The following is a 21,107-nucleotide window of genomic DNA, read 5'->3' as shown; positions in this document are numbered from 1 at the left end:
ATTGTCTCTTCATAGTCTTTACTTTATATCTGTAATAAAAGGCAGACGATTCAATTCATTGGTTAGTAAATAAAGTACGATTATAGTTTTTATTTTATTTTCTGTGCATTGCTAGAACTAAAATCAGACGGCTTTTAAAATCCATCTAGAAATAGGACTCATTACTTTCCTTCCTCTTTCTAATCTAAAATGTCCAATGTTCACTTGGAACTTCATATTTTCTTCATCAGCAGAAGCTGTACCCTAACTCTAAACCCCATATTAAAAGAGTCCTTTTCCAGGCTATCCTTGCCTCATGTTCTGAGATTGAGGAATGAAATCAGAACACCTGCCTTTTGTGCAAGAGACGACTAAAGACATTTCTGGTAACCTCCTGATTTCCTTTCCTTTTCCTAAATAAATTTTAAAATAAAAACATCCAGGATGCCAGAACAACAGAGGTAAGAAATGTCACAGGACTCTAAGTGACCAATCATTTTTATTGCTATAATATGTGATAAGTGTTTCTGAAATCAGGGAAGGTGAGTAACTGAAGTCCCAAATCCCCCTCCTCCTCTTCAAATGCTCTAATGTTTACACAGGGGGCCACACTCATCAATCTACAGCCTCAAAAGCTATAACTTAAGAACTAAAATAATGCCTGTTGGCCTGCCTTTCCTATAGAAACCACCTTACAGCACAGATTTTAAACAGGCTGATCAACGTAAAATAAGATCACTAAATCTGTAAACATTTTAATGCTGAACACTACTTATTTAGTGTTTAAAATGAACTTAAGTATTTTTCCAAATACTATTTCTAACACTGAACATATCATGTGATGTTATTTCAAAAGAATTTACTTTAAAACCATCCAAAGACCATAACTATTTATATCACAGTAGTTAAAAATGGAATTTTAACACAGTAAGAATAGATGGCTTTATACTCCTAAACTTTAAAAAAAACTCTTTAAAAATTAATTTTTATTTTGAGGTGTACATCTCAAGATAAAAATAAATAACACAACCACTCACTTAAAATGCATGTGGATTTCTTTGATCTAACACAGAGGTTTTTAAGGAAAAAGGAAAAAAAAGAGAAGAGAGAAAAGAAAAACAAAGCCCCCAGCATCTCTTAGGCTAGGTACGGCGTGTGTCCCCCCAGTCTATCCAGTGAACTGCCCAAAAAAGGTGGTGAAAAGATAAAGCGTTATCACCTTCCCTTCTGGCATCTCCCACCCAGCCCTCCTTCCTGAATGTTCTCCTTAAGAAAGAATGCAGAATTCATTGATTATATCTTCGAATTCTTTCTTTTATAATTCCAAATTCTACAGATCTATTTTCCCAATTTTAAATAGGAAAACTGAGAATAACAATGAATGAACATTAGTGGAAATCCAGTTTTAGAAATCAAAGACAATGAAGAACATTATACAAATATTTTTATAGAAGTTATTTCATACCCTAAATAATTCTTTCCACTTCACTGTTTAATTCTATATATTGGCATATTATTGAGTATTTTAAAATAAATTTTAAATTTTAGAATAGTTTTATATTTGCAAAACAATTGGCGGAGCTAGTACAGAGGGATCTCATCTAGAAAAAACAGAGAAAACAGAAATACAGCTAACGTACAGTGGGATACAAAGCAGAATGACCCAGAGCTCCACACGTATTGTCGGCAAAACAGCTGAGGAATTGAAGTAAAACACTCTTTTCACTGAGGACCTGTGTGCTCAGCTGTTCTGAGAGTGTAACACCTGATGCTCTACCTTGCACTGCCCACTTTACAACTCACCCACCCAAACCTCGACTGGCCCAAGACTGTCACTCGACTGGCCCAATTAGTGCGGAAGCTTCCTGACCAGCCTCGGCCCCCCTTTGTGATCTTCCCGCCTGCCCCCAAGGAAGCCGGGGTGCCATCCCAGCTCCCACTGCGAAGGCCCTAGAGCCCTGACCTCCTTTCACACCTCTCTCCATTCACCCAAGGTCCATCTGCACGGTCCTTCTTTAAAGTCGGCCTGACGGTCTCTAGGACCTAGAGATTCATACAGAGTGAAGTAAGTCAGAAAGAGAAAGACAAGTATCCTATATTGCTTACATGGGAATCTAGAAAAACGGTACAGATGAACAGAGATGATGAGCAAAGCAGAAACAGAGTCACAGATGTAGCGAACAAACTTATGGTTACCAAGGGGGGAAGCGGGGGAGGGACGAACTGGGAGATTGGGAGTGACATATAGACACTACTATGCATAAAAGAGGTAACTAATGAGAACCTACGGTAGAGCACAGGGAACTCCACTCAGTGCTCTGTGGTGACCTAAATGGGAAGGAAATCCAAAAAAGAGAGGACATATGTGTACGTAGAGCTGATTCACTTTGCTGTAGAGCAGACACTAACACAACATTGTAAAGCAACTATACTCCAATAAAAATTAATAATATTAAAAAAAAAGTTGGCCTGAAATAAATACCCAACCAACAGAATATTTGGAAAGTGAGTAAATTCACGGTCTCAAACTACTTTTCCCAGAAGAAGTCAGACAAAGCAAATACATACATCAAATAAATAAGATTTCTAACAAGTTCTTAAAAAGAACATGGACACAGAACCACAGCTCATCATTTTTATAACATGTGAATACCAGTCAGTCTCCTGGGAATTTCGCTGCCTTTATGTCTGGGTAGTCGACAGATCAGTCATCAACTTTTCTTTCCCCCATCACTCATAAAAACTATCAATACTTTGTCATCAAAATCACTCCCAGAGTTTTGTCCAAACTCTCTGCCGACAGCCTGCACTTGCACTCACGAAGGCTCCTCAGCGACCCCCGTCCCCGATGGCCCTTTATACTCGGTCCGGAATGCTACTGCCGCCTTCTGTAAATGGCTGCCTGATGGGGACACAGCCCCACCCTTTGAAATCTACATAGGAACCCGGCATCCAGCAGTAACAACCCACACTCCCCGTAACGTCTGCCCTGCCCTTTCCCAAGCACTTTCCTTCCGAGTGCAGGATTCCCGGTATGTCTCTAAAAAGTTTTATTTTAAAAACTTTTGTGGTTCTTCTCAGTTATTCCTTCATAGGAAATTTGCAGGATTTTCAGCAAACAGTACCTTGACCCAACTTGGTATTTTGTTTACTTTTTGTAACTTTTTAATCAGAAATAATTTCAAACGTACAGTTTACAAGGATGGTACAAAGAACTCCCCTACACTTTTGTCTGGCTCCTGGCTGTAAAAGTTTTGCAACATTTGCTTTATCTACTCTCTCTGTATTTACACACATTATTTTTTCTTTTATGAACCATTTGAGACTAAGCGGTAGAACTGATACCCTTTTACTTCTAAATATTTCACTGTGAACTTCCTAAGGACAGGGACGTCCTCTTCAAATTCCATCAAACGTTCCAGTAATTTGAGCCAAAACTCAAAATGAACAAAGAAAAGAAAAGAGAAGAAAAGGGAAGGGAAGAAAAGAAAAGACAAAAATTCTGGTCGAGGGTCCACCCAGCTCGTGCGCTGCACTAAATGTCAGGCCTGATCGCCCCCGTTCTGCTGGCATGGTCCCCAAATCTCCTGATCACACTATGCTCTTGTCATTCATTAAAAGTCCTGACCAGTCATTGAGTAGAATGTTCCTGTATGTGAGTTTTACCTGATTCAAACCGTTTTTACATCCTATAACTATGAAGCATTTTCCACTCATTTCAAGCTTTTAAAACCCAGCTCAAATTATATTTTTCCAGAGAGCTTTCTTGATTAGGGAATACCTGTTCACTGCTACTAACTTGCTGAGTATTTTGTGTTTCACTGTTTAATATTCCAGATTCCATCTCATCTCTTAAAACCAACTTTATTGAGGAATAACTTATAGTCAATAAATTAGACACATTTTAAGTGTGCAGTTCAATGAGTGTGACAAATTTACACAGCCCTGTAGCCACCACCAAAAATGAGATATAGATAGAATATTTCCATTATGCAAAAAGGTTTCCTCATGCCTCCATCCCAGCCCCAGGAAACCCCAGATCTGGTGTACATCACTATCCATTAGCATCGCCTATAAAGGACTTTAAATGGAATCATACAGTACCTACTTTTTTAAAAATTTTTTTATTTTGGGGGGTCTGGTGTCCTTTTGCCTTTCCATTCATCTGTTGATGGCCATCAGAGGGGTTATTTATAGCTTCTGGCTATCATGAACAGAGCTGCTATAAACATTCACATATAAATCTTTGCATGGACATATGCTTTTATTCCTCTCGGGTAAATTCCTAGGAGTGGAATTGCCGGGTCATATGGTTAGCAAGTATATGTTTAATTTTATAAGAAACCGTTAAACTCTTTTCCAAACTGGCTGTGCCATTTTACACTCCCACCGGCAATGCATGACAATTCCAGATGCTCCACATCTTCACTAACATTTGGCATTCTCAGTCTTTTTAATTTTAGCCATCCTAGTGGCCGTACAGTGGCATGTCATTATGGCTTTAATTTGCATTTCCTGATGACTGGTGACGTTTAGCATCATTTCATGGGCTTTCTGGCCATTTGAGTATCTTCTCTTACAAATTTTTTATTTTTTATTTTTTATTTTTTCGGTACGCGAGCCTCTCCCTGTCGCGGCCTCTCCCGTTGCGGAGCACAGGCTCCGGACGCGCAGGCGCAGCGGCCACGGCTCACGGGCCCCGCCGCTCCGCGGCGTGTGGGGTCCTCCCGGACCGGGGCACGAACCCGTGTCCCCCGCATCGGCAGGCGGACTCTCAACCGCTGCGCCACCAGGGAAGCCCTCGTACAAATTTTTTATTCTGTTCTTCGTCTTCTTAAAACTGAGTTTAGGTTACACTTTGTGTATTCTGGATCCAAGTCCTCTGTATAGCAAACACTTTCTCCTAGTCTGTGGCTTAACTTTTTATTTTTTTCATGGTGCCTTTTGAAGAGTGGAAGTTATCAAATTTGATGAAGTCACATTGATCAATATTTCCTTTTATGAGCTGGACTATCTGTGTCATAGCAAGGAAACTTTGCTTACATGAAGGTCAAAAAGATCTTCTCCAATGTTTTCTCTTAGAAGTTTTACAGTCTTAGCTTTTACATTGGGTCTATAATCCACTTCAAGTTAAGTTTTGTGAAGAGTGTGAGGTAAGGGTCATGGTTCATCTTTTGATTTGACCGTACGGATATCCAAATAGTCCCATGATTTTTTGAAAAGACTATCCTTTTCTGCTTTGTATTTTTGTAGAAAATCAGCCGTGGCTGTGTGGCTTTATTTCTGCCCTTATCCCCAAACCATCCTACTGGATGACTGTAGCTTCAAATTAAGTCTAGAAATCAGTGTGCAAGCGTTCAATATTTTGTTCTTTTTCAAAATTGTTTCGACTGTTCTAGACCTTTTGCAGCGGCACATCAGTTTTAGAAACAGCCTGGAAATTACTACCCAAAAAAAGCCTGCAGCATTTTGACTGGGATTATGCTGGACCTACAGATCAACGTGGGGAGAAGTGACACCGTAACGACACTGAGCCTTCCTATCCATGAAAACATGTCATGTCGTCTCTCCACTTACTTGGGTCTTCTTTACTCCTTCTCAGCAATCTTTTGTGGCTCTCAGTGTCCAGGTCGTGCATTGATAAATTTATCCCTAAAGATAACATTTTAACGTTACAATAAATTATAATCAAGAAAATTAATAGTAAAATTTTAAAAATCAGTTGCCATTGGTCATTGCTAGTATATAGCAACAACCGAATTTCGCACACTGAGCTTCTAGTGTGAGATTTGGTTAATTCATTCAGTTATTAATTCTACAACTCAACTTCATAAATTCCTCATAGTAAAATGGGAATACCATAGTTTTCCTTATTTCTTTCCAGTCTGTATCTCTGGATTTATAGTTTCCATCAAATTTGGAAAATTTTCAGCCACTATTTCCTCAAACATTTTTTTCTGCCCCTCCCTTCTTTCCTTTCCCTCTGGGCTCCAAACGCAAATGTGAGGCTTTTAAATATTGTCCCTGTGTCACTGAGGCCCCATTCTTTTTGTTTCCCCCAGTCTTCTCTCTGAGCTTCTGCTTGGATAGCTTTTCGTGCTGTGTGTTCAAACTCACCACACTTTTTTTTTTTTTTTAAACAGTGTATAATATCCTGTTAAGCCAATCCAGTGGACTTTTCATTTCGTATATTATATTTTTCAGTACTAGAACTTCTGCTGGTTCTTTCTTGTATTTTTCCATCTCTCTCCACATTTTGTTCCTATTTTTCTTTAAATCCTTGAGCATACTAATAATTGCCCGTTTCAAGTTCTTATATGCTAATCGCATCATCGCTATTCTTTTTTGGTCTGCTTCTGTTGACTACTTTTTCTCCTGATTACAGGTCACACTGTGCTACCTCTTAGCATGTCTGCTGACTTTTTATTGGATGACAGCCATCAGTAATGTCATGATGCCGGGTGTTTAGGTTTTTCTGTCTCCCCGTAGAGTGTGAGGACTCTTCTGACAGGACGTTCCCTCTGCCCGGGGTCGGCTCCAGCCTCCTGAGGCCTGCTTTCGGGTTTGTCAGGGTAGATCCGGCACAGCCCTCGCCCGGGGGCTGGTGTGGGCCCACCGAGACAGCACAGTCCTCTGGGTGTGGCTGCAGGAACGTAAAGGGCCTGGTCCGGCGTGGGCTCTGCAGGTGACGGTTCCCCGGGAGCCGTTCTCTGCCGTCCCGGAGCTTCACAGCGCGTGTGCAGGCGGATCAGCGTTCAGCTAAGCCTCCAGGAAAGCCTGGGTGGGTTTGTGGAGCGCTTTATCTGCATAGCTCCTTCCTTTTCCCGGGGTTCCCTGCTTTGCAAATTCCAGCCACTTGAGTCTCCAAAGCTCCTTGGCTAAGTGAGCCTGCCGGGCCCTGCTTGGACGCCTTCCCTCGGAACTGCAGGGAGGAAGCTGCCTGCAGGGAGGAAGCTGCCTTCAGGAAGAAAAGCCGTGCGACTGGAGGCTCCCTCCATTTCTCTGTTCTTAGGAACCACTGTCCTCACTGCCGTTCTCCAGGGTCTGGAAACAGCTGCCTCCTTTATCTCATCCAGTTTTCCATTTTGTTCCGACGGTGTGAGGGCACACGCTACACCACTTACTCCTTCAGGGGCAGAGGTGGAAGGCTTCTTCCATTTAGTTTTTATTTATTTATGTAAACATTTTATCTATGGACATGGACCACGTTTTATTTATTTTTGTACTCAAGAGAGCACCTCGTATAGAATGCTGCAAACAATTAATTTTCAAGGAATGGCTGTAGACTAAAGGATGACTAGCCCCATGTATTGTATATGGTTTACTTTACCTCTCAACGTGGTCAGTATTAGCTGAACTAATTCGCTGAAGCACGTGTGGCTGGCTGAATGATCAATGTAATAAGACCTCTATGTACAGGGCGCCTTAAATTTTTCCTCAAACGATAACATCCACCTTTATTTAAAGGACGCACTCTCATTTTTCCCAGTTGGAGGCCCATCGGCTGCAGCTTCATCTTTTGACAGAAGCCCGAGTCCCACCTTGTGTGACTCACGCAGCGTTTGCTGACTTTATACAGCTTGGTGCGTGCATCTTCAGCTTGCCCTCGCTTTTCCCCCTCCCTCCATCTGCTGTGGCTACGCTGGCCTCGCCCCGGCGATTCTCTCTGTGCGTAACACTCTGGTGCCAGACAGATCCAAGAAGAACCCCTCATTTCTTCACGCCTTTGCTCCCCCGTCTCCATCCCAGCGAGGTCCGCCTGGACCTCCCGACTTACCGCTGCGACCGCCCATCCCCTCCCCAGCCGGTCTACCACCAGAACTCCCAACCCTGTCATCCTTCCCCACTCTTTCCTTCATAGCACGTCACCTTTCAACAAACTACATGACTCGCGGACTGGCCATGCCTTCTGTTGAGTATCTGTCTCCCTCTGGTCGAACAGATGCTCCACAAGCAGGGATCTTTGTTCGGTTTCTCACGTATCCTAAGGCAAGCCGAACAGCGTCCGGCTTTGTGCTCAACAAACGTTCAGTGACTAAATGAAGGCGTCTCCTCCGACCCTCATGACAGCCACCGCTACAAGGGGCAGCACTTCCGTCCTCACCGACGGGGCAGTTCAGGCGTGAGGAGGAGAGAAGGCAAAGACCCTGACGTCCTCCCCAGCTTCCCTGGTTCCCACCTAAGCTGGGAAGCGGCAACTAATACAAGGTCCACGTAGAAAAGTGAGCTCTGAACCTACCCTTCACTCAGAATTGTACGACAAGGCCAACCAGAGCCAAGGAATTCTGATGAGGGGACCGGGCTGAATTTTAGCCACTGACCGCTGAGTCCAGGATGTAGCTGCGACGTTAAGTAGGTGAAGTGGGTTAAGTGATGCAGGGACAGTCAGAGTGAAGGTTCACTGGGCTCAGAAAAGTCAGAGAAATCACTGAATATACAGCTCAGGTCACTTCATAAGACCTGTGGAAAGCCCTCAAGGTGAGGATAAATGTTGGGAAACATTAAAGAATAGCCACGTTCCAATACTGTATACTTACTGATTATAAAGAAAAATACATATGCGTATGCTATAATGCTAGCGCCCCATTTTAAATAGAAAAATGACCACACGCGACTCACATTCTTTTCACTAGAAAGAGAGATTACTAATCTTAAAAACAAAATTGTCTAACTGCCACTACATTTTGCATTTCTCTAAACTGTACTGGTGCCAAAACATTTAAAATACAGAGTTCTAGAAACCCAATATATTTGCAGAAGGTGAGCTGGTTAAAAACAGAACCATTTGATGTCTGAAGGCCCTGCGCCCCACTGAACGAACCCAAACTGAAGGGGGTGCAGAAAAACAGCCACGCTGTTCACACAGCTGAAGTCTCTTCCACTTCCCCCAGGTTCTGGTCCCCAAGTGTCAATCTATGTGGCACTGGCTTCCTAGCTTCACAAAATGTAACCTTCCCAAGATTTATTTGGATTGTTCCACGTAGGTAATTACATAAACTAGAACAGTCTAACTGAACATTAACGTGTCAGTTATCCGAAACCGAGCAGTCGACGATGGTTTCGTATGCTAATGCCCTTGGTGCCAGGCCAGCTCTGTCCTCCCAACTTCCCGGACTTCATCAATCTTTGCTGACTGGCAGCTCAGCAGCTCCCTCACATTCCCTGAGCCGCAAACACGTCTGGGCCATCTGTGTCCTGAAGACAGGGGAGGACATATCAGCACTTCCCCTTCCCCACGAGCTCAGCTGACATTCTTCAGTAAACTACACAGAAGAACAGGCTGCGGTTCATCTTCGGGGCCACTGCACATCTCGCAAAGCTGTGTGGTGCACGCATCCCACCCACACACATCTGAGGTCGTCTGAAACTGGATGCCAAAGTCAAGAGGCGAGTGTGAGTTTTTGTTTTGCCTCTGTTAAGAAGAGTTAATGTGGCATTTGTGAGAGCTCACAGAGGAGTTTCCCACCAATCACCACTGCAAAAGTAAGTTCAAAAGGAGCTCAGCCCTGAACGCTTTACATTGTGTATGAGTCATCTGTGAAGCTATAAAAACTACAGTTGAAACGTTCAGGAAACCCTGTCAATTCTTCTGCTTTTGAAAGAGATTTCTGTTGTCACATACACAATTTCAAATGTTTAATAGCACACAGAAATAGAAAATAATCAGACAGTGTCAAAGTGAATCAAACCTAGGAATTTCAGAGAAAAAAAGATAAAATTAGGACAAAATTTCCTTTAATGACCACAATTTTGCTGTAATTTTTTAGATTCCCTTGGCAATTGCCCAATTTAACCAAAACCAGTCCCGTTGAACTTGGTTGAGATACAGTAAGTGACTTAGTACAACATTTGGCGATGGACTCAAGGTTCACAGAAGGAATTAATTGAAGTCTGCACAAGCAGTGTTTCATTTTCGTATACTTAACGTTCTCTGACCCTGGGTACCTCGAGCTTCACTGAGGTTTACTGCCTTCCCCCAGCTCCACAATGCCTTTAAGATTATGTCAACAGCAAGTCCTAGGAACCACCAAGACTTTTTCTAAAAGTAATATTTTTGAATTTGGTAAAGCATAATTAAAAAAAAAGCTTAGTTCGGGACCCTATAAGCTACTTAATATTAGGTGACTAATTTTCAGGAGAATTTATAGGAGAATACCACTTTAATAATTAAATTTATGGAGACAGCATATCAGAAGGTAAATGTAAAGAAAAATGTAAATAAATAACTGTCAGAGAAGAGCATGAGACAGCTTTTTCTTTATGACTAAGAAATACAATTCTAATACCTAAAATGCCATGTTCATAGAATTAAAAGAAACAACAGATAGATTGATTATTGCCATGTGCCTTTCCTTTTGTGCTTTTCGGATGATCTGTGTACGATTTATTGCAGTGTATGTTGTGTACAGTAAGAGGCACCCGTGCTGCGTGAACACTGTGCTGAGCTCTGACCAATCTGTGAAGTCCGATGACCACCAGCACAGCCAAGAATTGGGACGCTTCCATCACCCCCAAAAGATAGGGAATGTTTCCGTCACCTTCATGCCCTGTTGGCGTCAGTCACCTCCCACAACCTGGCAATCAAGGACTTGCTTTCTGTCGCCACAGGCATGTCTCTTCTAGAGTTTCACGTACATCGAATCGCATAGTACCTGTCTGCTTGTGTCTGGCTTCTTTCACTCAGGATAAGTTGAGATTCATCATATTGTTAGTTCATGCCTTTTCTCACCGAGTGTCATTCCACTGACCATAATTTCCTTACCCATTCATCTTTGAATGGGCATTAGAGTTGTTTTTAACTATTTTGAATAAACCTGCCATGAGCATTCAGGGACAAGCTTTTGTGTGGACATGAGCTTCCTTTTTTTTTTTGCGGGGGGGCGGGGTAAATACCTGGGAGTGCAATTGTTGGGTTACATGCAGGTAAATGTCTACTTTTATAGGTACTTGTCAAACTGTCTTCCAAAGTGACTGTGCCATTCTACATTCCCCCAGCAATGTATGACAATTCCAGAAGTTCCATATCCTCACTAACATTTGATATTGTCAGTCTTTTAATTTTGAGCTGTTTTAATGGAGGAGAGTGGTATCTCACGTTTTAATTGCACTTCCCTGATGACTGGTGATGCTGAGCACCGTTTCACGTAGTTACTGCCCAACTGTATATTGTCTTTTGCCATTTTCACTTGGGTTTTGTCTTATCACTGAGTTGAAATTTGCTCTTTTGAGTGCTCTGGATTCAAAAGCTAGGTCAAATATATATATATAGATATACACACACACACACACACACACACACACATATATATATGTAGCTATTCTCTTTATCTTCTTAATGGTATCTTTTTAAAAACAAAAAGATTTCAAATTTGACAAAGTTCAATTTATCAATTATTTTTCTTCTACAGTTTGTGCTTTTCATGTCCTATCTAGGGAATCTTTGTCAACCCGAGAGTCAGAAAGATTTTCTCCTATGTTTTCTTCTAGAAGGTTTAGAATTTTAACTTTCATGTTTAAATTCTGATCCATCTTGAGTTAATTTTGCAAATGGTAACGGTCAAGTTTCACTTTTTCCCATATAATATACAGGTATTCCAGAACCAATTGTTGAAAAAACTATTCTTTTTCCTTGGCATCTTGATGAAAATCAACCGTCCACTTACACGTGTCTATTTCTGGATGCTACTGCTGTGTTCCACATCTCTATATGTTGTTCTTTCCCTAATTAAGTCAACATTTTTATTTTACTTTTACAGGTAAAAATTGTATATATTTAAGGTGTACATGATATACATACACAGTGAAATGATTACTAGTCAAGCTAATTAACATACCCATCTCGTCACATTGTTTTTGTTTGTTTTTTTGCGAGAGCACCTGAAATCTACTCTCTCCGCAAATATCCACTATTCAGTAAATTATTAGTAACTGCAGTCATCATGCTGTACATTAGATCTCCAGACTCATTCAGCTCACATAGCTGAAATTCGTAGCCGTGACATAGCTCTCCCCATTCCCCCACCTCCCACCCCTGGTTGATTGCCGTGGCTTTACAGCAGGTGTTGGAATAAGACATGAATGTCCTCCAAGTTTGTTCTCTTTTCCAACATCGTTTTGGTTGTCACAGGCTCTTGCATTCCCATATAAATTTGGAAGCAGTCTGTCAATTTCTATCGAAAGCTTCCTAGAATTTTGACTGGGAATATGCTGAATCTATAGATCAATTTGCGGATAATTGACATTTAGCGATATTGAGTCTTCCCATCCTAAAATGTGGAGTCTCCACTTATCTAGGGCTTGTTTAACTCCTCTGAGTAGGGTTTTGCATTTTTTATTACACAGGTTTTGAACATATTAAAAAAATGTATCCCTACGTATTTCAATTTCTTTCTAGTTTTGCTTTAAAAATTTAATTTCACTGACTATGAAATTTTCCCACCTTTTAACTAGGCCACAAAGTCTCCAGATAGGCAGCTTCACCATCCCTTCAGAGTTCACCTCACATGCTCTTCCCTCCAAGTGTTTCGTTTCCGTCACTGAAAGGAGGAGCTCTTACACTGCCTACACGGAGCAGGAGTACCAGAGGAGCGCTGCCACCCTTACTGCTAACAGGGCTCACTCCCAGCAGCACACTCCCCTCTGAGAAGACGGACTGGGACCCTACGCTTGAGCTCACAGTGCTTCACCTGGACTCTTGTTGGGTCTGGTGATACAAGATGACCTGTAATGATAATTCCACCATTCTCTTCCTATTGCTGTAATAAATCTGACATAAACTGATGATGCTATCATCTATCAAAGGAGCTATAAAATAAATGTGATCTTAATACCTTTAGACTTATCCACCTATAGATTAAAAGCTTGAAAAGAATTCACTTATACAGATATAACCACTTTCTAAGCAGTATTAACTTCCCAATGTTAAATGCATTTCAGGAGTATGCAGTTCTAACATATTTGCATACTTTATTAACTAAATCTAACACTGAAAAGATCTGTAAGTTTGGTCAAAATGCTTGGTATTCAGGCTGCTTCTCTAGAACAAAAAGTATTTTTTAGAAGCTCAAACTGCCTTTACGTGAAAGGTACTAGTCTTAATATTTTAAAAAACAATGCTAGGCACAGTATCACATATTATAATATCATATCACATGTATTAGCATGTTAAAGAGTGTGTGAGAAAGATAAACATAACACATTTAAAAAAAATCTCACTCCCCCCTCCCCCTTCCTTCTCTTGGAAATAATATGAACTATGAGAAAAGCAGAAAACTAAACAGGAATTTCATTTGCCTTATTCAGAACGAGGTATGTTCTTTACTCACATATTCATCCAGAAGTATCTTGAGAGTCTGTGAGTGTATGTCTCAACCTATATTTTTGAGAACGGAGTAAAATGCTTAGACTTTCTTGCATCATCATACATAACAGTGTATAAACTCTTCGTTTATAAACGAAGAGTTTGTAAATGAATGTTGCCCAAGAAACGGCATTAACTAAGTAGCTTCTTTGGAGTATTTAAACTTTACTTTGGTGATAATGCTTAATTTAACAGTGGTCTCATATCAATACAACAAGCCGGAACGCTTCCTTGGAAAACAGAGTAATAGGATGTGACAGTATGTGTTCAGTGAAAGTTTTCTAGTCGTCCACAGAGCATCCTGAAGTATGTCAAATATCTCCACTGAGGGCTCGTGACTGTCCCTCTTTCATATTGCCTAAATTGCAGGATTTCAGCGTGCCAATCGACACTCGCCTGCATCTGCGCTCATCGGTCTGTGAGCCACAGTCGGCCTCTGCCCGCGACTGCCGAGCGTCCTGAGGGGCGGCCCTGCGCCCCTGCTCAGGACCCACGACGGCGCTGGAGCAACACGGGGTGCTGCAGGCCGCCAACCGCTTTCACATCCCATCCCAACAACTCTTCCAGGGGTGGGCCAGGAGGACGCTATGCTCACTTTACAAAGAAGAAAAGGGAAATTCAAAGAGGTGAGCATACCAGCCTCAACTTGACTGGTCCAGGGCTGGACCAGCCCACTCTGATAATGACAACTCAAAACCTGTACCCTCTGCCTGCATCACCCGGTCTGAGGTTTGAAAGGCCATAGGCCCCGCTTTTCTCCCTTCCTGTTCCACCATCAAGCAGCCCTCATTTTCTGTATGGCCCTGGCTTCTCAGTGGCCCTGGCACCATGCAGCCGAGGGCCCCATGCGGGGCCCGGTTCTAAGTAGAGGACGCTCTGCGCAACACGGGCAGCTCACAGCCTACAACGTGTCCGCCCAATTCTCCCTGCAGTGCCTCTGGAATGGAAAGACTTAGGGCCAAACTTACTTGTTTCTTAATTCTCAGAGTTTTAAGATAGTTTATGAGTTGGCAGATTAGCGACTTTCCTTCTCGTTTCTGTAAGCCTTTCTAAAGGATAAGACTAATTTCACTGTTTGTGATAACTGAGCAGGAAGCCAAAGATCTATGTTTTGCTCTCATTGTTGCTATCAATGAACAAGCGGTAGACTCCACATTCTCCTCATTTCAATTACACCATAAAGAAAAAAAAAGATGTTTAATATAATGTAGGACACATTTGTAACTTTAAAAACTTGCATTTAGGTTTTCTTTCTACTAAATTTTTTAAGGAAAGTAATTCTCTGTGTTGAAAGATGAGCAGTATTTTTCCAGTTTCTCTTGTGACTTTTATTTTTTTTATTCTGACCAAGAACATATTAACGTTTAAAGGGTATTTTAAGGAAGTGAAAATGATCAGAGTAGTGAACAATGTGAAATGTTAAATTCTTTACCTAGTAGGGTGATTCAAATAAATAAATCAATATGATACCAGTAAAATATACCAATGAAAGAGTCCTCTTTCACTGACATAGGATCTAATCAGAATTGTGCTCAACTATTGAAGACACATCCAGTCTTTTGGGTCGTTAATGCATCACTGTGTATATAAAAGGTAATTTATAGGGCTGAGGTTTAGCACAATGTAATATTCTAAAAATACTGTAATAGAGTTTTCTAAGTTGTACTGAGGAGCTGAAATAAAGGAAGAGACTTTCAAAAGGTAAACAATTCAACTCTACTTAATTTGAGAATCAAACCCAATGATCTTAGCAGACTTGAGGAATCTGGTTTAGTCACATGGCGCTTTGTTTACTACAAATGCAGGACCTGCTCCTCCCTGCCTCCGATCCCTCGAAGCCATCCAGCAGCCTGGACCATGCCTGCTTAAATGAGTATGTGTTTTGTAATTGATGGCGGCAACTCTGACCAAGAACTTAGCATTAACTAAGTCTCAGAAACAGTATAGGATTTTCCTGATCATCATTTTATTTTTTAAGTTTTGAGCACTATGGCACACAGTTGGTTTTCAATATTCTTTGCTGGATGTTGAATGAATAACACAAAGATTGAACAGCAATAAATTTAGATTATGTTTTAAGACCTATAAAAAGGACATAAATATACTCACATGCTAAGGCTAAATGAACTCTAAACACAAAGCAGATAAAATTTTGATACTGGATTAAATGTTGGACATAAAACCAATATTCATGTATTACAAACAAAAATTAAACATTTAATTTACTGGTCTTCTTAAATTTTATGACGGTTTTTGGTGAGGATGATTTAGACGGTTCCGGTGCCTCTGAAGAGGTGATCTGTCACCTTTTTCTTGGCAACTTTACTTGCTGCAAGCAGAGAACATGAAAATTTACAGTGCTCATCTAGGAAGTGTGCTCAAGGTAGCATAGGCTTGTTAAAGGCAAGCTGGGAGTTGTTGATACTGATGCTATGCCATACACACACAAAGAAAATAACAAAGTTCCCGATCTAGTTCTGTTGCTTACTGGTTATGGAAATGCAGACAAATCACCTAGCCTTTCTAGAGTCCATTTCATTTTCTATAAAATAAGAACAATATATGACCTACCTGCCTCAGAGGGTTGTTATCAAATATGTGATAAGAGTAACAATGAATTGCCAAGAACCAGAAAAATGTTAAAAGAGACTGGTGTAATTAAAAAAAAAAAATCTATAAAAGAAAATCAAATGAGCTAGGCCTAACAGTTCTTTTCCTTCCACCTTTCCTAACTCCCAAGTAGCTACAGGTAGGAGTTCCTCAGGATCAGACTGACAGCAATACAATCAGGAACTGTCACTGTTATCTTGTGGCTCCACTGTCACGCGGCCCTGTTAGTCACTGGCCAGCCAAGGAACAAATGGCGAGACCACCATGGATCCTCGTGGACCATCCGATCACCTATGACCCTTCCAAATTCAAACCCAGAGCCTCCCGTCCTTTTGCTACTAACTGCTACGCCTGCAAAACTAAACAATTTAATTTTGTTTCATTTTAGGCATGGCAAATGTTTCTTCTGTACTGAAATCATATTCTTCATGACTACCCAAAGACCAACTGGCTGATTAAATCATTCAAAATAACAGTGTCAACTAAAGCAACAATACTGAGCACTAAATATGTGCTAGGCCCTTGGTCAGGTACTGAGCAAACAAACAGAAAAGGCTCACAGGATATCACTTTTGTTATTTTTTACTTTATCCTGTGATTCCAGCACTTCCTATTTCAGTTGGGAAATTAGATTCTTTGCAGCAGACACTGCGTGCTGCAAGACAGCTAACACGGTACAGGATGGTCTCTGACTACCCCTGCACCAATCTGTACATGCCCCGAGTGAAAGGACAGTGACAGGAAAAGGGGGATCTGGAAGGGAGCCCTGGTGACAGGACCTGTAAGTGTGAAACAGCTGAAGCTGGGACCACTCAAACTGAAGAGCTGACTGACAGTGTGTTGGACCCGTGAGCAACTTAGGGGAAGTGGATCATGAAATCACAAAACTAGCTATCAACACAATAGGAAAGTGTTTCTTGCTATACTTCTCTCCCTTTGATCCAAAAGGCATAACTGGTTGGCTTGGTTTTTGAAAAACATCATGTTCTTGGTTCATAAAAAGCTATTCTAGTAGCAGCATTATTAGGAAAACTACATGATGATAAAAGGTAAAAAGAAATTTTCAGAGAACTTTACACCTGGGAAGTAAGCCTTCCAAGAATAACAATGAGCAGGGCTGATGAGTTTCTTTGGAAGGAAAAAAAGTTCTAATTCATCAATTTTTTGAAAATGCAACTGAATAGAAATGACAAGACCTATCAGTGATAAAAGTTTCTTTTTTATTTTACATAATTTGGAACCACCAGAGACAGATTTAATTTGCTGTTTTAGAATGAAATTTCAATGTCGGCTTGTTAGATGCTACAATATTTTTATCTATCTCCCCGCTGTGTGCTGAAGAGAGGAAACAGGGGTGGTGCTCATAAAGACAGCGATGAAAATTTCTTCATTTAACAGGCAACACGCTGACTACTGGCCACTGGAGTATTAGCGGGAGCTGCGTCACAGATGGCTAGCAAGGGGACACGGGTGACAACGTCTGAGCCTCTAGTGTCTAATGTGTGTGGTGAACCAAGGACAAGTGTGTCCACATCAACACTCATCTGAAAACGCTGATTACAAATCCGTCTGATAATTGTCCCATAATCACCTATAATAATGATTGGATTTTCTCTGTTATTTGGAAGGAGGCTAGTTAATTTCATAGAAAGCAAAGATCCAAGAGTGTTGTTTTGAGAAAGGGACTTGAGAATTTTTCATTTTTTTTTATAACGTGAGGTATTTAAGTAATTGGTTTTAAGGTTAGATTGCCTTTAATAGGATGCTTTACAGAAAAGTTTAACACTTTTCATAGACAGGTGATTTCCAAATCTGTAAAGATATGAGACATGGAAAAGTTACAAAAGAAGACAGCACTCACAGAATGCTGACAGCTCCCCTCCACTTGGGGCACAGGTTTGACTTCTCCCTCCAGGAGATCACCTTCAACCATGGAGACATCTTGCTGAATCTGTCACCCTACAAAGACCAAGTATTCATCCTTCTCTCAGATTAATCCTGTGAAGAAGCCCATCACAAAGACCTGAAATGATTTTGCTGTACCCTGAACTCCCATTTTAAGCCAATGGAAAGAGTAAAAAAATGGGAAATCGTGCTATTTCAGAGCTCAGTTACAAGGCCGCTAAATCCTAGACGTCTCATACCAGCATTTGGATAAGAGCTTTGATTTTATGTGGCATATATTTTACAATACATTCATAGCATACAGTTATAGTTGTTATAGCTTAAGGCAAAGGAAAATTGTAGCTGGAAATAATCCACATTTGAGAGGAAACCACTCTGTCCAGGAGTCTTTTCAGAGACCAAGGCCTAAGCACTGGCACATGTGCCTCCCCTCAAGCCCCGTCCCCTCTTTCAGGGGCTACTGACACTCTGTCGGCCTCCAGAAGTCTTTCTGGACTCTTCCAGCCCTCACTGCCACCTCGCCTCTTGATGGACTGGCACACGTTTAGCCTGCGTCCCATGACTTAGCATTTCTCTATATCCTCCCTTACATTCTTCTGTAACAGCCTTCCTTCCGCAAAGGTAGCTAGGCTTGTCTGACACCGGAAATGGATGAGAGCTTCTTGGAAGTCACAATGTTACCCGACACCACACGGTGCCTACGGCAGTGTGACAAGCACGTGCCACCTCTGCAGCGGACTGCCAACGACACCGATGCAGAAACGCCCGCAGTCGGTAAAGCACGTGCAGGTAGTAGCGACATGGCTTCCGTTCCTCGGCTCCTGCGGGGCCTCCTCACGCCTTCTCTCCCCTCTCTCACCTTGCCGCTCACGTCTTGACAGCGCGGGGCAAGCAGCGGCACCGACGTACGCTGACGTCACCTGCCACACGATACCCTGACATCCGAGGTGGCAAACAATCGCTCAGCCCCCTGCTGCTTCCAGGGGCTGGGGCAGGCTGCCGTCGATCTCCCTTCCCAGGGGCACGGAGCAGAGCCTACGTGGGCACGGCGGCGCTCCTCGTCCTCCGCTGGATTCTGGGCTTTGTTTCACACGGAATTTTCTTAGCAAATAAACGTCTCACAATATTTGCTGGCAACATATTCTTATTCTAAAAATTGTCAGGTCACTAATAGTGCAAATGAATCTTTTCAGGTTGGAAACCATCATTCTCAAAGAGAAGGGGGAAAATACTAAGAATCAGAAAGTTAGCCATCACTACATTGTTCGCAGGAATTCTTTAAAGAAAGAAAAGAACACGAAGAGGGTCACTGACAGAAGAACAATTCACTTTCCCTTACTTACTATGTAATCATTGATAAAGAATTCATTTATAGGACATTTCCAGACAATTTTAATTTTACAAACACCTCTCTTTCTTTTGGACTGGAGGAAAAAACTGTTTTTTTCAGTAGTAGAAGCAGGTTTTGTAGAAGAACACAGCCCTTGACTGAGATCTGTCGCGTTAATGAGATATAATATCCACTATAGATTTTTCTTTGTGGTTCCACAGGACGATGATTGGCATATACTGTAGAATCTCCTGAGTTAATATGTACATTTAGAGCATCAGTGATCAAAAGCAACATAGCAGAAACGCCTGGGTTAGTATTTAAGCTCGATTAGTCCTTTTTATGGCGTCTCAGAAGACAAAGCTAAATTTCTGAGAAAACTTGGCACAAATAATCACAGACACTTGAAAGTACTGTTTTGAATAGATTATTTCATAAATAAAAATGTCATTGTTTTAGTTTACATTTCTCTAGTAATAAATGGATCATTTTTCTACGATATAGTTCAGTTCTTCATATATCTTTCAATTGTGTCCTTTTTCCATTCACCTTCTGATATCTTAGGGTTCTCGTATCATCTCGAGTCATATGAGTTCTTCATATATTACAAATATTAACTGTTGTGTATCACATGTCTAGTTCGTAGTTTAACTGAAAATTTTCATAACCATCCTTTTTAATGGTTAGACCGGGCTGAACAGATGATTTCATAGGGGCCATAAATCCAGAGCTACTGAGTAGGCTCTTACAGGTATGCACAAGAGAACGCTCTTACAGGTGCGCACACGAGAAGGTTCTTATAGGTGTGAAGAGGCGAAGGCTCTTCCGGGTGTGTGCACACGCACGAGAAGGTTTTTACAGGTGTGCGCGCGAGAAAGGCGTGAGCTGCCCTCGGCCTCGTCCCCCCAGCCCGGCTTCTCCTGTCTTTACAGAGGGGTGGTATCAGCGCCGGCTGCGAAGTCCTCGTTCTCTCCCAGCACGTGGTCAGCACTCCTGCACCTCCTCTTCCCTGTCACACGGCGGTTCACGCTGGGTGCGTCTGCCACCCATGCCTCCCCCCCGCTCCTTCCTGACTGTTCTTGTTGTTTCCTTGGGCTCCCAAAGAGTCATCGTCTTCCTTCGGTTTTGATCTTGAATTCCTTAAACTGTTTTACACGATCCCTGGGTAACTTTATTCCCTTCACGACTTCGGCTACTGCCTCTACCAGCTCTTAAATCTACATCTCCAAGTCCACTCACGTTTTTCGCCTTGGATTTCAGTTCTCAGGTGACCACCAGACACCTCCACCTGGACGTTCTGTCTGTATCACAAACTCCCCACGTTTCAAGCTGAAACTGTATTCTCCCCATCCCACTCCAACATGAGACCCATACGTGTCCCTCACCGTTACGCGGCCTTGTTATGCGGTCGCCAATGAACGCAGGCTCTGGAAGGCGGCTTCAACACCCCCCAGTCCTCCACAGTCTATCTGCTGCCTAGCCGGCCCCTACAAAGGTTCGCAAACTACTCCTGCTTTCGGTTCCCATCACTTCTTCACTAAACCTAGCTTGTCTCTCTCTTGGTGTTTTAGAACCTTTCCTAATCACAGCTAGGACTGTAGTATTATCCTTCCCAGACCTGCTAAAACATACATCTAATTATATTATTCCTCTTCTCCTCAAAACGTCTGATGGCTCCTGACCGCCCGTAAGGTGAAGCCCACCCACGTCCTGTGGAACCGCGGGTCTCCCGCCGCCCGCCCTACTTGCTGGCTCTGGTTCTGTACCTTTGCTAGCTGGCCCCATGGGAGGCTTGGTGTTTTTCTCACATCCAAACCTCTGCTCATGTTATTCCATGGAACATATTTCCTTCACCTGTCGTCCTGACTTATCATTCAAGTTCATCACTACCACATCTGTGAAGGCTTTAACGGCTCACCTCCC

The 21,107-nt window shown here is 42.0% G+C and overlaps 1 protein-coding gene across 9 annotated transcripts in view; it reads right to left on the bottom strand.

Moving 5' to 3' along the window:
* The window catches only part of ZNF407 (zinc finger protein 407), a 537,200-nt gene that overhangs the window by 179,912 nt on the left and 336,181 nt on the right, over positions 1–21,107 (bottom strand). The window contains exon 9 of one of the 9 annotated variants that reach the window (XM_028480249.2): positions 2,624–5,631. The exons of 7 other annotated variants lie outside the window; for them this stretch is intronic. In XM_028480249.2, the coding sequence (XP_028336050.1) occupies positions 5,519–5,631 (113 nt within the window). In that variant the 3' untranslated portion in view covers positions 2,624–5,518. Of the gene's footprint in view, positions 1–2,623; positions 5,632–15,552; positions 15,669–21,107 lie in introns of those variants that run through there. One more of the 9 variants, XM_028480251.2, reaches the window with a different exon arrangement.

Source organism: Physeter macrocephalus, chromosome 19 (genome assembly GCF_002837175.3).
Source record: "Physeter macrocephalus isolate SW-GA chromosome 19, ASM283717v5, whole genome shotgun sequence".
Classification (NCBI taxonomy): Eukaryota; Metazoa; Chordata; class Mammalia; order Artiodactyla; family Physeteridae; genus Physeter; species Physeter macrocephalus.
This window is presented reverse-complemented; position numbering and strand designations above follow the sequence as displayed.